A 22,359-nucleotide genomic window follows, 5' to 3' on the forward strand; every position below is an offset into this window, starting at 1 on the left:
GGCCTTCCAATTTAGTGGTGTGTTATATGCTTCTAATACAGCATCGGCTTCGCCAACTACTTTGCTTCTTACTACCATTAAGATACCATAGTGCTTTGGTGTTCCCTGTACGGTAGAGTATGCCTCGAATATCCTGTCTACGCTTTTGCGCCATGAAGTGAATTCTGCTCTATTCCCGGAAAAGTCTTTTAAAACCCTTACAACGTCTGGCAACTTGTCTAACTCGTTGATTCGTCCCATATGTTCTGGTAGAATCGTCTGATCTTGCTCAACTGAAACGGTTGTACCTGTTTTAAGTAACTCATCGCCTTTCTCGGACAATATCTTCCTAAGGTATCTCTCTATCGTATTCTCAATTGGTTCAGTCAGAAAGGTTTGCCTTGTGGCACCTGTGCTGGTGGACGGGAGTGTATTTTCTGGTGGTGGCATGTTTATCTTAGAGAATGCGGTCGTTAGTTCGTCAATGGTCACGGACAGATTTAAAGAATTTTTATCGAAGCGGAAAATGATGGTGGTTTGTTTTCAGAAAATGTTCTCAGGATTTTGATTTTGTGTTAGTAAATGGTAAATTCCTAAGCGATCAACGCAGTGATCTTCCTGGCTATTATTGTATAGTTTTACGGGCTATACGCTATACCGAGCAACGCAATTATCGCTCAGTAGTACAATTTCAGAGTTTTTCTTAATTATTAAGTGTTAATGTTTAATATTTCTTGTTATTTCTTCTTAATTACTAGGTGTTAATATTTGTTGTTTAATTCTTGTTTTTCTTTTCTTAATTACTAATATTTCGTGTTTTGTTTTAATTCTTTTCTTTTTTTAATTTCTTTACTTTTGTTTTCAAATCTTATTGCCTATGCTTACAAGATAATTTTCAACATTGTTGACTCCCGCGATGGTGGTCCGGATTTCTCTCTTTCCTCAGATTCCAGTGCTAGTGGTTTATCCGTTACTGAAGATCCTGCGACGCACTCCGATTACGCGGTACCCTACGGACGGACACTTATAGGGTGGCAACAATGGTTTTTTTGACTGGCGAACGTACCACGTTTACGTAGTTAGAGTCACTCGTTCACGATGTGGCTGCGGATTAGGCACTAATATTAACGTTCGAATGCTCCGGTTTCAGTAGCTGCGGATTAGGCACTAAAGATTTTCGTCGCGTTCACTAGCAGCTATATTTCGTTATAGGTGCTCTCGCGAACAATAGTTGGTACTATGTTTTTCGACGCGTAAACTTTTCTGTGGTAACGAACGCGGGTCCCTGCTCGGGCGCCAATTAAATATTCGAAAGCGGTTTTTGTATTAAAAAAACATTTATTTACTTTCGGAGTTGGATTAGAACTGACTTAAGAATAATTATACAAGTAATATTTATATGAATGCTGCCGCTGCTGCTATTGGCGTCGCTGCCGCCGTGGTCACTGCTGTTGCTGCTGAATAGGTGTCTTGTGACACGATGGCTCTCACGGTGGTTGCTGATCGGTGCGCTGACTCGGCGCTCGTGGCGGAAATGCGCACGTTGACCAGAATGTGTTTTGGCCAAGTGCATTGATCTTATTAATATTGCTGACGATAGGCTCCCACGGTTGCGGTTGCGTTGCTGTTGTATTCTGCTGACAAAGCGCACGTGTCAAAAGTGCATGCACTGGAGCCGTGATATAATTGGGCCGGTGCAATGCCCTTTTGTAGGGTCTGTCGTTAACTTATATAATAATGAGTTTGACAACTATTTAAAAAACAAGTAAGAAAGCTCTAGTCGAGACTGCTCGACTACGAGATCCCCTGAACCCTTGGAGCAATAGATATTTCAATACTTTTTCGCGACTTTCAGCTTACACAAGAAAACACGCACACACACACACACACACACGCACGTACGCACACACAGGTATACATACACACACACGCATACAGACACACATACACACACACACACGCATACAGACACAAACGCATACACACACACACATACACACACACACATACACATACAAGCAACCACGCATAAACACGCATGGGCTGCAGTGTGCGCTTACTATGAGAACTTAATTGTTTAATAACTTTTTTTATGGACGTACGATCTTCATGAAACTTTTAGATAATGATTATAACATGAATATGCATGTACTTGCCAAAGCACAAGTCTCTAGTATTTGAAATACGCTTTTTACAAAAGTGAGGGTGAGGGGGTGAATTTAGAGGTGGGGGGTAAATTTTAACAAAAACCGAAATTGTATAAATTGCATATAAGCATACATTAAAAATTTGGAGACTCTAGCAATAAAGGTGTAGAAGATATAATTTTATAACTGGGTTTCGATAAGGTTTTTTATCGATAAAAAAGATCGGGATGAGTTATCGATTTTTAATGATAAACTTGATATGCGCGCTGTAATAACGAACATTTTAAAAAAAATTTGAAGTCTCTATCTCTTATATCTTCTGAAATCGACGCGTTCATACATACGGACAGACGGACAGACGGACAGACGGACAGACGGACAGACAGACGGACAGGGCCAAATCAACTCAGCTCGTCACCCTGATCAAGAATATATATACTTTGTGGGGTCTGCCACGCCTCCTTCTCCCTGTTACATACATTTCAACAAAACCATTATACCCTGATTTCCCATTGAAAATGGGTTCAGGGTATAAAAATATATATAACTTGAACCCATTGAAAATGGGAAATCAGGGTATAATGGTTTTGTGAAAAAGTATGTAACGGGCAGAAGGAGGCGTGGCAGACCCCATAAAGTATATATATTCTTGATCAGCGCGACGAGCTGAGTTGATATAGCCCTGTCCGTCTGTCCGTCCGTCCGTCCGTCCGTCCGTATGAGTGCGTCGATCTCAGAAGTTATAAGAGCTAGAGAGCTGAAATTTGGCATGCATACTCGTGTGTACCATACGCAGTACGAGTTTGCTTTATTTTTTCGATAATTCATCCGATAACTTTTTTATCGAGAACAATCGAAAAATCGGAATTGTTTTTTCAGCCTAATTTGAACATTTTTAGACCTGGAGTCTTCAAATTTGCGTTGTATATAAAGTTAATCGATACAAAGATTTTGTAATTTACAGATTTTGCATACCACGCCCCCTTTCCCCCAATTTGTAAAAAAAGCATTTCAAGTACTAGCAGTACTAGTACTGCTTTGGAATGTACACACATATTCATCATATGATTACACTCTGAAAGTTTCATTAAGATCTTATGTCTACAAAAGAAATTATTCAACAAATAAATTCTCATAATATTGCCCACACTGCACTATGGGGAAAAATCCAAATTATCGGGTATTAATTAATAACTTAAAAACTAAGCCAGATTTTTTGATCCGGTTTTTGTATTATTAATATGTATACCATCAGAAATATATTTTAGAAAAATGGGCGTGTCACCGCCCACCCAAAAAAAATTTATTAAAATTTTGTATTAAATTTTTTTTTTTTTTTAAGAATTTTGCTTGTTCATACTTTAAAATAATAATTTTAATTGAAAACAATCGAACTTTCATAAAATCGAAATTAGTTTTCTTCAGTTTCGAGTTCCAAATCAGCCAGAAATATTGATCCGCTAAAAAAATTCGGGTTCTTCAACTGATTTAATTGTGCCTTCAACTTTACATAATACAATACGTACAACTTCATTAGACAGCGACCTTTATGCTTTCAAACTCTTTTCTAAAGATTTGCCGAAGAAATAATCTGATCAGATGTATCCATTGTTAAAAACCATCAGCGAAATTATGGATTCTGCTCTCATGCTCTCATGCATGATGAAATTAGTCTGATTTATAGACCTGGTTGGGCAAATCAGACGCTTCCTTACCAAAAAAGCCTACAGGATGAACAGTACTTTCCATAATCTGCCTCAAATGAACAATTATTTTTATAAACATTTGCTGTCATAGGCAGTCATTCATAGTTGTCAGCTAGTTTTTGTTCCTGCTGCATTTCTTCCATTTGTAATTTATATTTTGGCAAAAAAAGCGGCTTTTGCTTTTTTAATATCATTTATAAGTTGAATCAATATTAGTCTTATTTAGTTTCAAAATCACAATTACTATTTCTTGGTTAGAGTTGCCTTTTTCATTGAGCCAAATATCACACAGGTCAGCTCATAGTCACCTGCTAAAAATTGATTTGCGCCGGTTGTGCGCAAAAGTGCACATTGAGACAAAGGCACTAAGATCCCAATTGATTACTCTATAACATGCAATTGGAATTACACTGGTGCGCCCTGGTGGCTGTTTTATATGTCTTTGCAAAGTTTAATTTTATTTACAAGAAATGAAATTTGACAACATTTGCTAATTATACAATAAATGATTAAAATAAGTTCAAACATCAATTGGTTTTTAAGCCAACGCATAGTAGAAGCCCTAAAAATTCATATCCTTTTTAAATTTCTCAAAAATAATGTCTGGTCATTGAATAACGATGATTTGAAAATCGGCTAACACAAATTGTAAGCTGAAGGCAAATGCTTTTCGAAGATAACAGCTGACTTTAACAGCTGTTAGGCTTAACAGTGGACTGTTATTCAACATTTTGGGTACAGTACCTTAAAGTTTGGAGTTTTATTAAGATGTTAACATAAAAAAATTATAAATTTTCATACTTCGCAAAAATGACTAAATACCCGAAAAACGGCAAAATTCCCCATAGTGCACTGCAGCGCAGCCCAAGCGCAGTCGCTGCTTACTGCGCAGTTAGCAGAGCGCAGGCTTATGCGTGCGTGTGGATGCATGTGTATGTATGTGTGCATAAAAATGCAAAATGATTAGAATATCAGCTTAGAGGGTTCAGGGTATCTCCTAGTCGAGCAGTCTCGACTAGAGCCTTCTTACTTGTTATTCGAACAGTTGGAGTTTATCTTATTAAAAGTATTACAGCAATGTTAGAGCCGTGGCTTATAACTCGATTAGAACTAAAATTACAATTGTTTGTTGGCTTATTATATGGTGGGCGTTGGAGAGCTTTTGAGCTTTTAGTGGTGAGCTTTTGATCGGACGATATGTATAAGTGAATCTGATTGGTTATTGACAATATGCTGAATAGGCGATCTCACGCTTTTCGGCAGTTAAGGATAAAATTGCTGATCAGGCGTTCTCACGCTTGGGGCTAGTGGCTGTTGGTTACACGTGCAGTGCTTATGCAAGTGTTATGCTACTTGCGGATATAGGGTGAATGAGCCCGTTTATGTGAAATATGAGTTTATGAGAAAGGGGGCAAGTGTTTGTTGCTAAGTGAAGCGCTTGTCGCTTATTTATTACGTTATGTGAGGAGGTCGATATATTACTCCCCCATCCTTAAGAAAATAGCCTGTCCTCAGGCGGATATTTTTGGGTATAGTGAAGGGCTTTGCTCGATCACTGGATTTGGGATTTCTAAATCGGGTTTTTTTTGTGTTATTAACATTAATAATTAATTTTTGTGGTACAATTTTAAGCTTATAGATTAAGTACAATGTTATGCTTAAAATAATAATGACAAAAGTAATTATAGTAATAGTTTGGAATACACTGTTATATTTTGTATGTTGGTTAATAATTTCTTTTGTTTGTAGGTAAGATATGGGTTCTAATTTTGTAATATTGTTTGTTACATAGATGCTTTGTGAATTGTCAAAGTATGAATTCTTAATAGATATTTCATTTAACTGTAATGAACAATCGTAATTTTTTATTATATTATTTCCTTCTATTGTTAATTCATTGTTTACGCAATCTTGATTTAGTTTAGTTTTTGGTAAATTCCAAGTTACAATAATATTTGGTTCTATGTATGTGATTTGATAATTTTTGAAAGTTTTTGTGTATTTGCATGAGGTCGTTACTTGTTTTAAAATGCCTATTATACATTCATTTGTTTCTAATTGCTTGGTATTTTTATTGTATACATTTTCGTTTTCAAAATAATATTTATCATGTGAGTTCTCTGTTAAGATGTTCTTCTCGGGATCTGGATACGGAAGTATCTCAAAGATTGGGGTTTTGATAATTTCTCTTGGGATATGTGATATTATTAAAATTTCATTTGTATCTGTTTTAAGCCAAGTAGAAGTTTTAGTGTTCAATAATTTTTCCGAATCTACATGTTTTAAATAATTGTGTTTGAGTAATTTTGGATTGAATATACCTAATCTGGTGAGTTGCATTCCCATTTCTATATCTTCGATATATTCTGTGAAATGTTCGAGATTAAAAATTAATAGTTCTAATTTGATAGATTTTTCTTTTTCGGAGACGATTGAATTTACTGCTTCTAATCCTTTATTAAATTCTAATTGTCTATTATAATAGTTTAATGGTCTTTCTGTTATAGATATGTAGTTCTCATTATTTTCATGTGCACTGTGTATTGTTGCTGCGGTATTACTATTTGTTTCTCCTAAAAAGTTCTCATTTAATTTTACTCTTGAAAGTGCATCGGCTATGTGATTTTCTTTGCCAGGTAAATATTTTATTTTATAATCAAATTCGTTTAATTTTATTTTCCATCTTTGGAGTTTCATGTTAGGTTCTTTTATATTATTTAACCATACTAAAGGTTTATGATCGCTTAGGATTTCAAATCTTCTACCGAAAAGGTATGATCGGAAATATTTTGTTGCCCAGACGATAGCTAGTAATTCTTTTTCAATTGTGGAGTAATTAAATTCGTGTTCGTTAAGTGTTCTACTTGCGTAGCAAATTGGTTTATGTTCTTGTGATAGAACTGCTCCTATGGCTATGTTACTTGCGTCTGTTGTGAGGGAGAACTGTTTATCAAAATTCGGGTAGATCAGTATAGGATCTGATGTGATTAAGAGCTTAAGTTTTCGAAAGCTGAGATGTAATTTTGATCGTTAATATTAATTGTTGCACCTTTTTTAAGGTTGAGTGTCATTGGTTTGACAATTTTGGCAAAGTTTGGTATGAACTTTCTGTAAAATCCACACAAACCCAAGAATGATTTTATTTCTTTTTGCGATTTTGGAATTGGAAACTGAATTATGGCTTTTACTTTATTAGGGTTAGGTTTAATACCTTTTGTTGTTATTATATGTCCGAGAAACTCTGTTTCTTTTTTCATGAACTCGCACTTGTCGAGCTGCAGTTTTAGATTTGCTTCTCTTAACTTAGTGAATACTTTTTTGAGTGACATCATATGCTCATCCAATGAAGTGGAATAAACTATGATATCATCAAGGTATACTAGGCAATCTTTGTATATCAAATCTTCAAGGAGATTATTCATACATCTTTGAAACGTTGCTGGTGCGTTTTTCAAACCGAATGGCATACGTGTGTATTCGTTGAAAAAGCTGTTTTTGGTATTGATTCGGGATCCATCTGGATTTGATGAAATCCTTTTGCTAAATCAATTGTTGTGACATACTGACATTTTCCTAATTTGTCAAGTATTTCATCCATGAGTGGGATGGGAAATTTATCGTCGATGGTGATCTCATTTAGATCCCTGTAGTCAATGACTAAACGATATTTTTGTTTATTGGAAGCGTCCGGTTTCTTCGGCACGATCCAGATTGGAGAACAATAAGGTGATTTCGATTTTCGAATAATACCTTGTTCTATCATTTCTTGGATTTGTTTATTGACCTCTTGGTCGAAGGCTTGAGGGTATTTATAAGGTTTTTTATAAATAACGCCTTCATGTTTTATATGGATCGAGTGTTTTATCGTACTAGTAAAGGTCAAATTTTCACCTTCACGGTACTGGATATCACTGAACTCAAATAACACCTTTTTTAATTTTTCGGTTTCTTCTGGGTTTAAGTGATCTAATCGATATTCATTTTTTTCGCTTATTTCATTATTAATTGCAAAATTGATATCTGGGTCATTAGTTATTATTGGGTCAAATTGTTTTTGTTCGATTCCTTTTTCGTGATCTGTTTCATCTTCGTATTTAAAATAAAAGCTATAACTTCCTAAAGTTATGCAATCTTCGATATAATTAATTTGGGCTTTACAAGCTTGTAAATATTTTCTTCCGATTAGCATATCGTAATTGTTTGAAAAGTTGTGAATGTAAAATCTTTGGTGATTTGGACAAAGTTTGCTAGGTGCAAATAAAACAGTTTCTTTTAATTCAATTATACCATTGATAGTATGGACTTGTAAATTCTCTGAGTGAGTTTTGAAATTAAAGCAATTTTGTGATAGAATGTTTATTGATGATCCAGTGTCAACAATACATTTGAGAGGTTGGTTATTAAGAATTATTCTAATGAATGGATTTCTGTCTCGTTCTCTGACTCTTCCTGTTCCAAGGCTTCTTGATGAAAATTTTCGGATGTGTCCATCCTGCTTATTCCACTGTTACTGTACTGGCTACATTATTTTCTAGACTTAGTTTGTTTGTTATTATGTACGACTTATTCTCTAATTCTTCGATGAACTTACGAAGATTTCCGTTGTAGTTGGTGTTGTATAATCGCCTCAGCAACTCCTCGCACGGTGTCTGAGTCTTTAGATCGTTGATTAAAGCTGTCTTCAGGTCTGGCCAGTTGTTTGATTCTGAAAGCTGGGAAATCCTTTGCGCATCTCCTGATAATTGCATTTCGATAGCACCGAAAAGGATGTTATGTTGTCGGGCATCTCTGGTTGGGTATAAGTTGAGTATGTAGTCCCTCCTGATGAACGAACTCAAATTTTCAGTTGATCCATCGTAGGATGGCAGCTGTCGTAACGATGACAGTGCTTGTTTTAAATGGGTCTCAGACAATTCCAAAGTCATGGTTAGTCTGGCTGGGCTGATGATAGGTGCAATTTTGGCGGTTTAAAGGTTAATTACGAATGTCTTTTTACACGCACTTTACACTGCTTGCAGATTTTTGTAATGCTTACGGCTTACAGGGATCGATTTAATGATGTGTAAGGCCCAGACGTAAGGATTGGTATGTAACGATTTGCGTTCGCTACCCAAGATTTCCAATAGTCCAAAGGATCTATTATGTAACGGAATTCTTGTATGACCACGGTCACGTAGATACTTGTAGGCGGATCAGAATTGAATTAAATGTTCACAAATTCACTAGTTCTCTGTTCTTTCGGAACAAGGATAGAATAATTAGAGTTCACTTTTTCACTGATCCTACCGGCTGCGCCAATAATGAGTTTGACAACTATTTAAAAAAAAATATATATAACTTTATTTTTATTCAAACAGTTGGAGTTTATCTTATTAAAAGTATTACAGCAATGTTAGAGCCGTGGCTTATAATTCGATTAGAACTAAAATTACAATTGTTTGTTGGCTTATTATATGTGGGGCGTTGGAGAGCTTTTGAGCTTTTAGTGGTGAGCTTTTGATCGGACGATATGTATAAGTGAATCTGATTGGTTATTGACAATATGCTGAATAGGCGATCTCACGCTTTTCGGCAGCTAAGGATAAAATTGCTGATCAGGCGTTCTCACGCTTGGGGCTAGTGGCTGTTGGTTACACGTGCAGTGCTTATGCAAGTGTTATGCTACTTGCGGATATAGGGTGAATGAGCCCGTTTATGTGAAATATGAGTTTATGAGAAAGGGGGCAAGTGTTTGTTGTTAAGTGAAGCGCTTGTCGCTTATTTATTACGTTATTTTTTTTTTTTCAAGAGGAATTGATTAAATCCATAGAAATAGTTTCTATTTGTCCAAAGATCGAATCTGGTATGCCAATAACTACATAGAGTCCGATAGTTACTCATGTTCCCCGAGTAGACTTAACTATCGGATGTCTGTATAGCTACCTATATGTTCACTGTGACGTTTTCGTCTCTTTTAGACTGGTAAACTACAATAATCATCATCTGTATACAGACGCCCCATAAGTCCCTCACTAGGCAGAAGTATAGAAGTTCCAATTTTTGTTGCATAATATATGGTATACAGAGATATAGAGAATTACAAGATATATGTCATATATCTCGAGCTCATCCGGTGCGCCAGCGATCAGTGTCGGAATCATAGTGGGCGCGGTAGTTGGTGTATTAATCAAAGCGATACGTTTTATTGATCCCACAGCGATTTGAAACATTTACATACGCGTGCATATGCACTATAATAAACTACTTTACAATTTGGTTCACCGAAAACGAAAAGTGCAATTTTATTGAATTGAGTCTTTGGTTCCTGCCAGCGACTATTCCTCATTGGGCTTCATCTGTATGCTTGGTGAAGTGGAGGTGGAAAGTTTATACAGTCGATTGGGTGCACAGTGTATATGTATAGGGTATTTCATTTCGACTGGGTTATAGTTACCTTCTTATCCAACATGTTGCCCAGGGAGCGTACCAGAGGGTCCAGCACCTCGCGCACCTGCGACTTGGTCACATGCTCCATGGCTTCGAGCAGCTGCTGATGCAGCTCCCGCTTCTCCCGGCCGGGCTGCTGCAGTAGTGCCAATATATTCGACAGCTGACGGTTATGCTCGTCCGACTGCTCGGGCTGATCGGGCTGTACGTGCTGTTCGGGCTGTCCGGGCTCCTCGGGTTCGCTGCTTGGCTCGCCGCGATTGTCGCCACACTGGACGCACTCGATGTGGGTTGGCACGTATTCGCTGGGCTGATCGGGCGGCACCTCGGATCCCTGGCTTAGCAAAATGCCAGGGATGATTGGGGCATTGGCCGGTTCGGCATGCGTCTTGGGCTTGCGCAGCCAGATGCGAGGGCGACGCTTGTCGGGCCGTTCCTTGGGCACCAGACGCGGTTCGTATAGTTTTAGATCGTTGAGACACATTTTCAGATCGTATCGCTCGTGCATGTCTTGGCGAGGCCCACCATATCCGCGTCCATGTCCGTGTCCGTGTCCGTGTCCATGTCCATGTCCATGTCCATGTCCATGTCCATGTATATGTCCATGACCATGTCCATGTCCCAGACCATGACCATGTCCGTGTCCGTGTCCATGTCCACCGCCATAAGCACGCCGCTGGAGACGTCTGTAGGATTCGCGCGCCAGCTGGAAGCGCTGCTCCTGCATGTCCTCGATGAACGTGAGGAAGCTGGTGCAGCGCTGTTGCAGGCACTCCACCACCGGATCCTGACGATCGAGCACACCCTTTTCCAGGCAGACGTTCGTTAGCGTGTACATCATCTCGATGAGCGCGCTCAGCTTCTGCGGCACCTTGTCCAGCAGGAAGTAGCGCACCTGCCGCTGATACCGGCCGATCGAGTGGTGCATCAGCCCGTAGACGCACACCACCCGCTGGCTGGCCTCGTTCGAGGCGGCGCTATTGAAGCTCGCCACTGGCGTGCAGCGGACGTCCTCGATCATGCCACGCAGCGGATAGAGAAAATTGCGCGAGAATCGCACGCAGAAATTGAATGCGTTCCGCTCGCGTCGCTGCTTCTCCTGGCTGTTGTTGTGGATCAGAGGCAGCTGCAGCAGGCTGCACTGCAGCTTGTCCAGAGCTGATATGATGCGCTCCTGTGTTAGCGAGATCTTGTTGTAGATGGACATCTTTTGGAATTTCAGATTCTCCAGGGATCGAGTGCAGATGACGGCGCGCACCTTGCGCCGCTTCGGCGGCAGCGTTGGCATCGACAGATCCAAGTGGGGCTGCTCGGACGGCCTGACTGGCGCCGATAGTATACTCGAAGCCCTGTCACCGCCTCCTGGCTGCCGTGGTCCGCCCACAGCCCCTGCTGCAGCAGTCAATTCCTTGCGCTTCGCGTGCCGCGTGCCCTTCGGGCTGCGGGGCTTAGACTTGGACTTGATCGATGGTGACTGCTGCCGGCTACGTTGACGTTGCCTGGTCGGGGATCTGCCCGAGACGGTGGGGAACGTGTCGCCATTGGCTCCAGTCGACTTGCCACTGTCGAACAGCTGACGCTCCTCGTGCTGGTCGCACAGCGTGCTGCTGTCCGTGTCGGATCGCTGGGACGTGTAGTACATCGGCTTCAGGCTGCGCTGCAAGCTAATCCAGTTGGGATGCGGCTCCAACTCAACGAAGCAGCCCTGCTGCTCCTGCTGGTCGTCCGGGTCACTGTGGTTATGCGGCACGCGCTGTGTGTAGCGCATGTAGTCGGGGCGGTCGGCGTATTCCTGCTCCAGATCACTGTCTTCAAGCGGTTCGGATTCCTCAGGTTGTCGCTGCTTCATGTACAGGCAGGCATCCGAATTGGCGCCATTCAGCGGATCGTACGCATTGCCATGGCCGGACTGGGGCATGCCGTCCGTCCCGTGGGGCTGGTAGGACGCCTGATGCGAGATGTTCATCTGCTCCTCGGTCAGCACCTGCTTCAGGCGCTGCAGTATCATGTCGGGCTCGGAGTATGTGGACGCGGTATCTGGGTGCATTCGCTTCCGCGGATTTTGACTGCGGTTGCGTGGGGACTGATGGGATGCAAGCTTCGACCCGACCGCCAAGTGTTGCTGCGGCTGTGCATGATATTGCAGCAGCTGTTGCTGCTGATGCAGCTGATGTTGCGGTGGCTGTTGCTGTGGCTGCATTTGCTGTTGCTGCAGCGGCTTCTGTTGCTGCTGCTGCAGCTGCGGCTGCTGCATGCGCCGAGTTTTCGGCTTGCGCTTGGCTTGCTCCGCCTGCGCCTGCGCCTGGCCCATGGACTGCAGTTCGGCGCACACCTGTCGATGTAGTCCCTCAATGTGGGCGGCATAGGGATCGGACGGATCTATTAGTTTCGGCTGCTGCTTGGCTGCTACACGCTTCGTTTTGCGCATGCGCATCTTCTTGGCGCGGCCGCTGCTGGTTGGCGTGGCAATGGTATCTGCTCCGCCAGCCAAACGTTTCACGGGCAGCACCAAATTTAGACCGTTACTCTGGCCATTGGCGACTTTATTCATGCTGCTGCCGCTACCGCTGCCGCTGCTGTGGGGCGTGTCGGGGAGGGTGCGCAATGAGATATGCGTCTCCACATCCAGGTCGCGCGATGTTACCATGCTGAGCACATCGCGGCCCGTGTTCCGCATCTTGCAGAAGCGCGGTTTGGACACCTTGGGCACCTCTCGGTCCTTCTTGATTTCGTCCCGTTCGGCAGCGCGCTGCTGATTGTAGCGCTTGACCGCATTTTTGATGGAATCCGGATTGGTGAACTGAGGGGCCAACAATAGCATTCATCGTTATCATTAGCAAGTGAGCGCGATGCGAGTGCTGTGCGTGCGCACTTACCTGAAACTCGTGAGCAAACGATTGGCCATACAGATCGTGTAGTTTCAACATTTCTCAGACTTTTAACTATATGAGTGGGTGGGATAGGAGGGTATTAGGAAGCCTCAGAGTTATAGATTGTGCTTTGGAGGGAAGAGAAAAAGTATAACCAGATGAAATTTTGTTGTATGTACGCTTCCAAAAATTTTAAATTATGCTTGTTTAGTCTGATCAGCTCGTACGTTATAGCAAAGCTGTCTATTCTTGACAGGCGGCAGGGCACAAATACTGAATTCCAGCAGCCCTTGAAGTCTGAACGGTTCTATGCCTGACACGCACTCTCTTTCTCTCTCTCTCTTCTTCTTTCTCCGCCTAGCACTCTCTTCCTATTTCCCTTTTTCTGTGTGTGTGTGCTTTTAAATTTCACATTAATTTATACAGCTTTGATTTAAATTTGATAGCAAAATGAACTAGTGCTGCATAATATAGAATTGCGAATCGATAGCCGATAAGGAAAAATCGATATATTGCAGCAATGAGCATAATTGCAATTGCAAAAGGATTTGGTATTTACGAGTGCTGTAAAACAACATTCAAAATTACGCGCCAACGACCTAGCAATATAAATAAATACCTCGTTTTTAAATTATTTATATATATTATATGGATTTAATTAAAAAATAATAAACAAACATTAAAGTTGTATGCAACACTCAGACTCCTCTTCTTCAAGCATTCCAGCTGTCTGGGCATCCTCACACAGTCTTCAGGCCTGAATAAGGACTTGAGCTCTGTATACATAAATCTTTGTTTAGCTTCACAGTTGCAATTGATTCGTATGTCAAAGCGTTATTCAAATTGAAAATATACATAAATAGTAAATAAATATGAATAAGCCAATCTATAGATAAAATTTAGACAACTACACCGATCAACCAATCACAATAGTTAACAGCGAAGCTGCTCCATTAAAATTAGCAGAGATGGCTCAATCACATCCAAGGGTGAGTTTAGTAGTTGTCGCGCTCCGATGCCAACCTTTCACTGAGATCTTTTGCCTTTGACATTGCAAAAGGGTCGCTTCCGTTTCCTGCGCGTGGCGACGGCCGGCATCATCTCATTGTATATCGGTCTGACCGCGTATGAGCACCAGGAGAGCCTCATCCGGGCGCTGATCTCGCCAGCGGTACGGCTGCTGCCAGCCAAGACGAGCAGCAATTTGGCCCTGCTGGCGTGCAAGTATCGCTTGTTCCCCGCCTCGAAGTATAAGGACAACGTTAACCTGAACAGTTCGTTCTTTGGGCGGCACATAAGCAATCCCATTGGACTGGCGGCCGGGTTCGATAGGAACGGCGAAGCAGTGCACGGACTGAAGGATCTTGGCTTCGGCTTTATCGAAATTGGCAGCGTCACGCCTTTGGCTCAGAAGGCTAGTCCCAGGCCCCGCGTCTTTCGGTTGAGCGATGATCGGGCAATCATCAACCGGAATAGCATCGATAGCGATGGCCACCAGGCTGTGGTCCAGCGACTGCGCAGATTGCGCGAAACGGACGGATTCGACGCCGTCGTGGGCGTAAATTTGGAGCACAATCTCTCCTCCAGGACGCCCATCAGCGACTACATGTCGGGTGTGAAAACCTTCGGGCCAGTGGCCGACTACCTCGTCGTCAACTACAGCAATGCGAAGGGAAAGCGGCACAGCACGAGCAGCAAGAAGCAGCTTATCGAGCTGCTCGAGGCTGTGAACACGGCGCGCTCCCAGCTGCGACCCAATAGGTATGGGAAGGTGCCCATTCTGCTGAAGCTGTCACCCGACATGACCCTTGACGAGATGAAGGACGTTGCCAGTGTCATCAGCATGAGTACGTGTCAGGTGGACGGCCTGATCGTCGCAAATGCGACGATGGTCCATAAAAATGTCAGCGGCTCCAGGTGGTTGAGGGAGAAGGGAGCGCTCAGCGGGGAGCCGCTTCGGCAGCGCTCGACGGCCATGATTGCCCAAATGTATCAGTTAATCAATAACAGCGTCCCCATCATTGGCGTTGGCGGCGTCTCGTCTGGCCACGACGCATTCGAGAAGATCGAGGCGGGCGCCTCCTATGTACAAATCTATACGGCTTTTGTGTACGAGGGGCCCGAGCTGGTGGAGCGCATTAAATCGGAGCTCTCAATGTGTATCGCTGAGATGGGCTACGAAAATATCCGAGAGGTAGTGGGCTCAAATTATCAGCAATATCTGCCTGTTCGAGCTACAGGCAGTAAATAGGTTATTGAAATAAACAAAATTTTATGTTCCACACAATGTCCGGTAAGACTGCACTTTATTTTAATGTCTGCGGGAGACGGTCACATTGAAACACGCGGAGAACATGAAAGCGCTCTGCTATTTACATTTTTACTCCACCTTTAACATTTTGTTTTGAACGTTCTGCTAAGTGTTCTATTTTCGTTGAGTCAGCTGTGCTAGCAGAGTACCGTCGGACTGCTAAAGACCCCTTGGAGCGCATATAAAATAAATAATGGTTAAATCGCTTTGAAAGAAAATAGTTTATCTAATATATGACCTGTAAATATAACTGCCTTCGATGTAGTACCTGCATACATGTAATACGCTCAATGCTGTTAAAAGTCAACGTTATATTTACATGCTTCTTATTTCATGTGTGCTCCACATGTTATCAGCTGTAGCTTAAATTTGTGCGCCTATTGTTAAATATTATTCATGTGCGTTTGATTTGTTAACATTTGATGTAAGAGTATAAAAATGAGGTGTGTTTCCTCTAACGATCATAAGTAGCACAGCCTTAGTATTTATGAAATCATTTAAATCGTATTATTGAAGCATGCGCTAGGTATTTTGCAGATAACGCACAAACGGTCATATTGCATATTTTGTTGCACTGTAGCCGTATTTAATGTTTTAGTCCGTATTTATGTAAAAAACAAACTACGTTGGAGCGAAGCACATCAATGTGCATAAGGCTGTTAAATCCATAATCAAATAGAGTCCGCTAACTGGAATACCGTGCTGGATCACATCGCCTCTGGAAGGTAAATATATGCCAGGTTCCATTGTTTCTCTCTCTGTCATTGTAGCGCCCTGGGAGAACAACAACAAAACGATATGCTTACAACGCACTTTACAATTTCATTTGCAGATTTGACGAGATACTTGAGATCGAAGTATTTGAAACCCATAGAACGCATAGCAGCTATGGACGTCGAGGAAACCTACGAGTCACAAAGCACAACTGAGACGCCGCCACAGCAGGGACCGTTGCAGCAGCATAGTTTTATTCACCAACAGCAACAGCAGCAGCAGCAGCAGCAGCAGCAACAGCAGCAGGAGCAACAGCAACAGCAATTGCTGCAAGATATGCAATGCGAACCGCTGTTTGGCATCACCACAAACACAACAACAACAACAAACCCCATGATGGACACTAGCAACAATGCAATACCATTGCCGGCACCGCCCGGGATGGGCATCGTGGCGCCAGTCTCTTCAGTCGCATTACCATCACCCGCACAATCAACGCAACTCAAGGGCCTTGGGTCGTCTCTGCCAACAAATGACTATGATATCGACTCTCTGCTGTTGCAGCAATTCAGCTGCATGGGCACCACAGATCACGAGGATCTGATCAGTCAGTTCCAGAGCCTCATGAACAATCAAATGAATCGTGACTCGGCTCGTTTCTACTTGGAAATGAGTAACTGGTGAGTTCGTGTCAATTTCATCTAGCCGAAGCTCTGAAATCTGAACTTACCCTCATTTTGTTTCCCATTTGGTCAGGAACTTGCAAACTGCCGTCGGTTGTTACCTGGACTTCTGTAGTCTGCAATCATTGCCTTCGATGAAGATTGTGCAGGGCCAGCATGTGAACGCGCTGCAGCAGGCCTTTCAGCTGCAAAACGACGGCACCGAACGCTGGCCCAATGGCTGTTATTTAACATCACCGATACAGACGCAACGCATCAATGTGCCGTCCCTGCGTCCCGGAGAAACTTGTGATATATTGGCTGACCTGATGCCCACACAGCCGGCCATCATGTGGCGCTTGTGTACGCCCAACGGTTGGTACTTTGGCGGTGAGTGGTGCACAATTTGGCAATGGGAATCTCCCTCCATCTCCATCTGCAACTTAAAAGCGGAAGTGGAATTCGAATACTTAAACCTGAATTTAAATTAATATATAAATTATCCACTTGCTCCTTGTAGATACCATTTGGATGATACCGCCCGGCACGCAGGCCAGCCAGGATGAGCTACAGCAACGCATGGTGCAGTTAATCACCTCGGACGCAAAGCCAGAGGTTTATCCACAGATCAAAATAGTGATAACAGCGCATACGCAATGAGAGGCGTTCCCATTTTCATGATTTTTCTAAATTCAACATGTTGCGTTGCATGAATTCGTTAATTCGTAACTTAGACTATTTACATTTGGCTAGCTACAATTCGGCAATCTATTCGAATCCACAAAAAAAAACAACACAATTTAAAACATGTATATTTTTTATCAAAGCGTTTGTAATTCGATTAGCAAACAAAAAATTTCCTGTATATATATATATATCTAATTATATATATATATATATATAATTTTTTTTTTTTTTTATAGAGTTTGTATGCGCAAATTGGTTCTATGTTTAAGCGACATGGTTTTCCCCCTTTTTGTCAAATCAATCCTGTAACAAATGTAGACTTAAGTGTTTTATTGAGAAAGAAAGAGAAACGAAGAAGAAACGAAGTTTTATTACTTAAGCCTGATGTGCAGGCTGTAGCCAATAATAATAATGCCCTAAGCAGACGATGCCCGATGATTCTACAGTTGCCTCCATAGTTCGTAAATTGTACAAATATATCATATCATATATAAATTACAAATTTTTAAACCTAATACACATGGTATATTGGCCTGATAAAGTTTTAAGATTATATAGATACAGCCAGTGGGGCTAGAGCTAAAAAAATGTGTATATATACAAATTTTTATATTTTTTGATCGTAAAATCTTTAGTTATGTAACTGATGGGGGCGTGGTTTACCACAAGCATAAAACAAACTATTATAGCGATTTTGAGCTAGAATCAAGGTGGATTCAACCTATTTTAGAGTTCGATTTAAGAACTATTATTAGCACGTACTATATATCATATAGTTTTGGTGGGGGTATTACGATTTGTGGACAATCGATGGGAATCTTTAGGTATTCAGTAGGACATTTTGAGTTAGAATACTTAATATGTGTAGATATTCCATTTTTTATGATGTATGAAAAGTGAAAACAAAAATAATTGAAATTTTTTTAATGCGGATGCCAAAAGCGTGTATTATTTGCAAATTAGGCTAAACCCAAGTAAAGGTTGATCTAAGGAGTGCCCGACTAGAAGATACCCTGCACACTGAGCAGAGCAATTCAATCTACGGCTGTTCAATACATACTTATTTAAAGCGCATGTACACACAAATACACATACATGTTTACATACACATATGTATATGAACACGCGCTCTGCTTACTGCGCAGTTTACTCAGCGGCTGCGCTTGGGCTGCTTTTATGGGCTTTATGATGGGAAATTAATTGTCGAATAACTTTTGTTTTAAATGCACTTTCACAATCAAATTTTAGGAGCACACAAAAGGCATCTAGCTATATACATATATATACTATACCTTGAGTCTTTGCGTCTGGAATTGTTTTTATACCCTGAACCCATTGAAAATGGGAAATCAGGGTATAAAGGTTTTGTGAAAAGTATGTAACAGGCAGAAGGAGGCGTGGCAGACCCCATAAAGTCTGTCCCCGTCTGTCTGTCCGTATGTATGAAGATATAGAGCCAAAATGTCCGTGTTTACAACGGATATCGCGTTTATCATTAAAAATCGAAAACTCATCCCGTTATTTTTTTATCAATAAAAAACCTTATCGAAAATCAGCTATAAAATTATATCTCTCACATCTTTGGAGCTATAGTCCCCAAATTTTGAATGTATATTTACATGCATTTTATACAATTTCGGTTTTTGTTAAAATTTACCCCCCACCCCTATTTCCACCTTCTCACCACTAAGTTTGTAAAAGGCGTATTCCCAAATACTAGAGACTTTTGCTTTAGCAAGTGCACGCATTGTTATTATATTGTTATAATTACGATCTGAAAGTTTCATGAAGAAGTTATTAAACAATTAAGTTCTCATAGTAAGCGCACACTGCATCCCATGCGTGTTTATGCTATCCTATGGAGACTTCAAGCCCGGGTAATAAGGATGAAATAATACATGCTTTTGTACTTGATTTTAATGAGAATATATAGCGTATACTAACTAAAGAACATTCAGTTTTCACCGCTGGCCATTATGATAAACTGACCCTAATTGTACTTAAGTTCGTATACTAGATTATACGCTTACTAGTTTTTATACCCTGAACCCATTTTCAATGGGAAATCAGTGTATAATGGTTTTGTTGAAAAGTATGTAACAGGCAGAAGGAGGCGTGGCAGACCCCACAAAGTATATACATATATTCTTGATCATGGCGACGAGCTGAGTCGATTTGGCCCTGTCCGTCTGTCTGTCCGTCCGTCCGTCCGTATGTATGAACGCGTCGATCTCAGAAGATATAAGAGCTAGAGACTTGACTTTTTTCCTAGGTCCGTGTATATCACGCACATATCAAGTTTTTCTCTATATATCGATAACTACCCCCGATATTTTATTATCGATTAAAAACCTTATCGAAAGTTAGTTATTTAATTATATCTCCAACACCTTTCGAGCTAGAGCTTCCAAATTTTAAATGTAGACTTTTATGTATTTTATATAATTTCGATTTTGTTGTAATTTACCCCCCACCCTTATATCCACCCCCTCACCATCACCTTTGTAAAAGGCGTATTTAAAGTACTAGAGACTTGTGCTTTGGAATGTACATACATTTGAACATTATGATTATGTTCTGAAAGTTTCATTAAGATCGTATGTCTACAAAAGAAATTATTCAACAAATAAATTCTCATAATATAGCCCACACTGCAGCGCAGCCCAGGCGCAGTCGCTGCTTACTGCGCAGTTAGCAGAGTGCCCTCTAATACGTGCGTGTGTATGTATGTGTGCCGAAAAGAAGTGCAGAGTGATTAGAATATCAGATTAGAGGGTTCAGGGTATCTCCTAGTCGAGCAGTCTCGACTAGAGTCTTCTTACTTGTTAGTTCTACTCTGCAGCATCGGAAAAATATTTATTGGAATAATATATTTTAATTATATATATTTTTTTTCTTACTGATTCTTTATTCCTTATTTTTAAGGTCAAATGTAATCTTTTTTTTAATTTTTTATAGTTTATGTTTATAACAATTAGTTAAAATGATAAAATTTGGGTTTTGTTGAAAATTGTTTTAACTAATCTAATTATCCGAAAAACCGAAGATTTGGACGGATTTTAGCAACAACAAAAAAAAAAAAAAAAAAAAAAAAATTATATTATATATATAAAATTGATCAATTAATTAAATAAATTGAGATTTAGAAGACTACCTGATCGAAGAAAGTACCAATTCCAAAAAATTCAGATAATTTTGTTAATTGCCTCTGTTGAAATAGGCAAATCACTTTATACGACTGAGCTTGCGTATCCTATTGCTTAATTTTCACTGAGTGAGAGACAATCTATATTAGAAATTTGGAGACTTTAGGTCTAAAGATGTAGGAAATATCATTTTATGATTAATTTTTGATGAGAATATAAATCAAGAATATACCTACTCTATGGGGTCTACTACGCCTGCTCGATTTGACAATCTCAATGAGATCAGGCTATATAAGAATTTCAATGCCAGTTGCTAATATTTTGACCCATAAAATATTATATGATTTTTTTTTTTTTAAATATATCTTAAATATATTGTATAACAAGTAAATGGTAAAAAGTCCTCGAGAACGATTCCACAGCTCATTTCAACAACTTTAAAGTAATTTTTAAAATCTAAGTTTATTATAAAAAGAAAATAACGAAAATTCATATTAGGTATTTATATTTTAGAATCCGCTAATTTTTGGTTCACTCCAAGTAAAGAAGTCTTAATGATTTAAAAAAAAATATACATGATAAATAATTGATTTAAAGAATAATAATAATAATAAAACAAAATGTAAAATATTCTTTAGGATATTTATGTATCTATTGGTTGTATACCAAGATGAACAAGTAAGAAGGCTCCAGTCGAGACTGCTCGACTAGGAGATACCCTGAACCCTCTAAGCTGATATTCTAATCATTCTGCACTTCTTATATGCATACATACATACACATACGTCTACACGCACGCATAAGCCTGCGCTCTGCTAACTGCGCAGTAAGCAGCGACTGCGCTTGGGCTGCGCTGCAGTGTGGGCAATATTATGAGAATTTATTTGTTGAATAATTTCTTTTGTAGACAAACGATCTTAATGAAACTTTCAAAGTGTAATCATATGATGAATATGTGTGTACATTCCAAAGCCCAAGTCTCTAGTACTTGAAATGCGTTTTTTACAAATTGGGGGCGAAGGGGGCGTGGTATCCAAAATCTGTAAATTACAAAATCTTTGTATCGATTAACTTTATATACAACGCAAATTTAAAGACTCCAGGTCTAAAAATGTTCAAATTAGGCTGAAAAAACAATGCCGATTTTTCGATAATTCTCGATAAAAAAGTTATCGGATGAATTATCGAAAAAATAAAGCAAACTCGTACTGCGTATGGTACACACGAGTATGCATGCCAAATTTCAGCTCTCTAGCTCTTATAACTTCTGAGATCGACGCACTCATACGGACGGACGGACGGACGGACGGACAGACGGACAGGGCTATATCAACTCAGCTCGTCGCGCTGATCAAGAATATATATACTTTATGGGGTCTGCCACGCCTCCTTCTGCCCGTTACATACTTTTTCACAAAACCATTATACCCTGATTTCCCATTTTCAATGGGTTCAGGGTATAACAAGTAAGAAAGCTCTAGTCGAGACTGCTCGACTACGAGATCCCCTGAACCCTTGGAGCAATAGATATTTCAATACTTTTTCGCGACTTTCAGCTTACACAAGAAACACGCACACACACACACACACACGCACGTACGCACACACAGGTAAACATACACACACACGCATATAGACACACATACACACACACACGCATACAGACACAAACGCATACACACACACATACACACACACATACACATACAAG

General features: G+C 40.5%; 3 protein-coding genes and 1 long non-coding RNA gene across 6 annotated transcripts; 2 read left to right on the top strand and 2 right to left on the bottom strand.

Moving 5' to 3' along the window:
• Nucleotides 1-799: 799 nt before the first annotated feature.
• On the bottom strand, nucleotides 800-1,333 carry LOC122756719. The gene is made up of 2 exons (XR_006356555.1): nucleotides 1,046-1,333; nucleotides 800-989 (listed from the first exon to the last, which is right to left on the bottom strand). It is a non-coding gene; the product is annotated as an uncharacterized LOC122756719 (long non-coding RNA).
• An 8,653-nt stretch (nucleotides 1,334-9,986) lies between these two features.
• On the bottom strand, nucleotides 9,987-13,583 carry LOC6584853. 3 transcript variants are annotated; one of them, XM_032732138.2, is made up of 3 exons: nucleotides 13,135-13,583; nucleotides 10,266-13,058; nucleotides 9,987-10,167 (listed from the first exon to the last, which is right to left on the bottom strand). In XM_032732138.2, exons 1-3 carry the CDS (start codon nucleotides 13,183-13,185, stop codon nucleotides 10,147-10,149), a joined length of 2,865 nt encoding a protein of 954 aa, XP_032588029.1. In that variant the 5' UTR covers nucleotides 13,186-13,583; the 3' UTR covers nucleotides 9,987-10,146. The 3 variants fall into 3 exon arrangements, with proteins under 3 accessions (XP_032588029.1, XP_002010494.2, XP_043864578.1); XM_002010458.4 differs by having other exon boundaries at nucleotides 9,987-10,174; nucleotides 13,135-13,582; XM_044008643.1 differs by lacking the exon at nucleotides 9,987-10,167 and having other exon boundaries at nucleotides 10,181-13,058; nucleotides 13,135-13,256; nucleotides 13,356-13,583.
• Nucleotides 13,584-13,757: 174 nt separating this feature from the next.
• LOC6584854 (dihydroorotate dehydrogenase (quinone), mitochondrial) lies at nucleotides 13,758-15,415 on the top strand. Its single transcript, XM_002010459.4, has 2 exons — nucleotides 13,758-14,117; nucleotides 14,189-15,415. Exons 1-2 carry the CDS (start codon nucleotides 14,097-14,099, stop codon nucleotides 15,377-15,379), a joined length of 1,212 nt encoding a protein of 403 aa, XP_002010495.1. The 5' UTR covers nucleotides 13,758-14,096; the 3' UTR covers nucleotides 15,380-15,415.
• A 545-nt stretch (nucleotides 15,416-15,960) lies between these two features.
• LOC6584855 (SWI/SNF chromatin-remodeling complex subunit SNF5) lies at nucleotides 15,961-17,667 on the top strand. The gene is made up of 4 exons (XM_002010460.4): nucleotides 15,961-16,164; nucleotides 16,272-16,833; nucleotides 16,910-17,205; nucleotides 17,336-17,667. Exons 2-4 carry the CDS (start codon nucleotides 16,328-16,330, stop codon nucleotides 17,473-17,475), a joined length of 942 nt encoding a protein of 313 aa, XP_002010496.2. The 5' UTR covers nucleotides 15,961-16,164; nucleotides 16,272-16,327; the 3' UTR covers nucleotides 17,476-17,667.
• The last annotated feature ends 4,692 nt before the right edge of the window (nucleotides 17,668-22,359 follow it).

The sequence above is a fragment of the Drosophila mojavensis genome, unplaced genomic scaffold, assembly GCF_018153725.1.
Source record: "Drosophila mojavensis isolate 15081-1352.22 unplaced genomic scaffold, ASM1815372v1 contig_136, whole genome shotgun sequence".
Classification (NCBI taxonomy): domain Eukaryota; kingdom Metazoa; phylum Arthropoda; class Insecta; order Diptera; family Drosophilidae; genus Drosophila; species Drosophila mojavensis.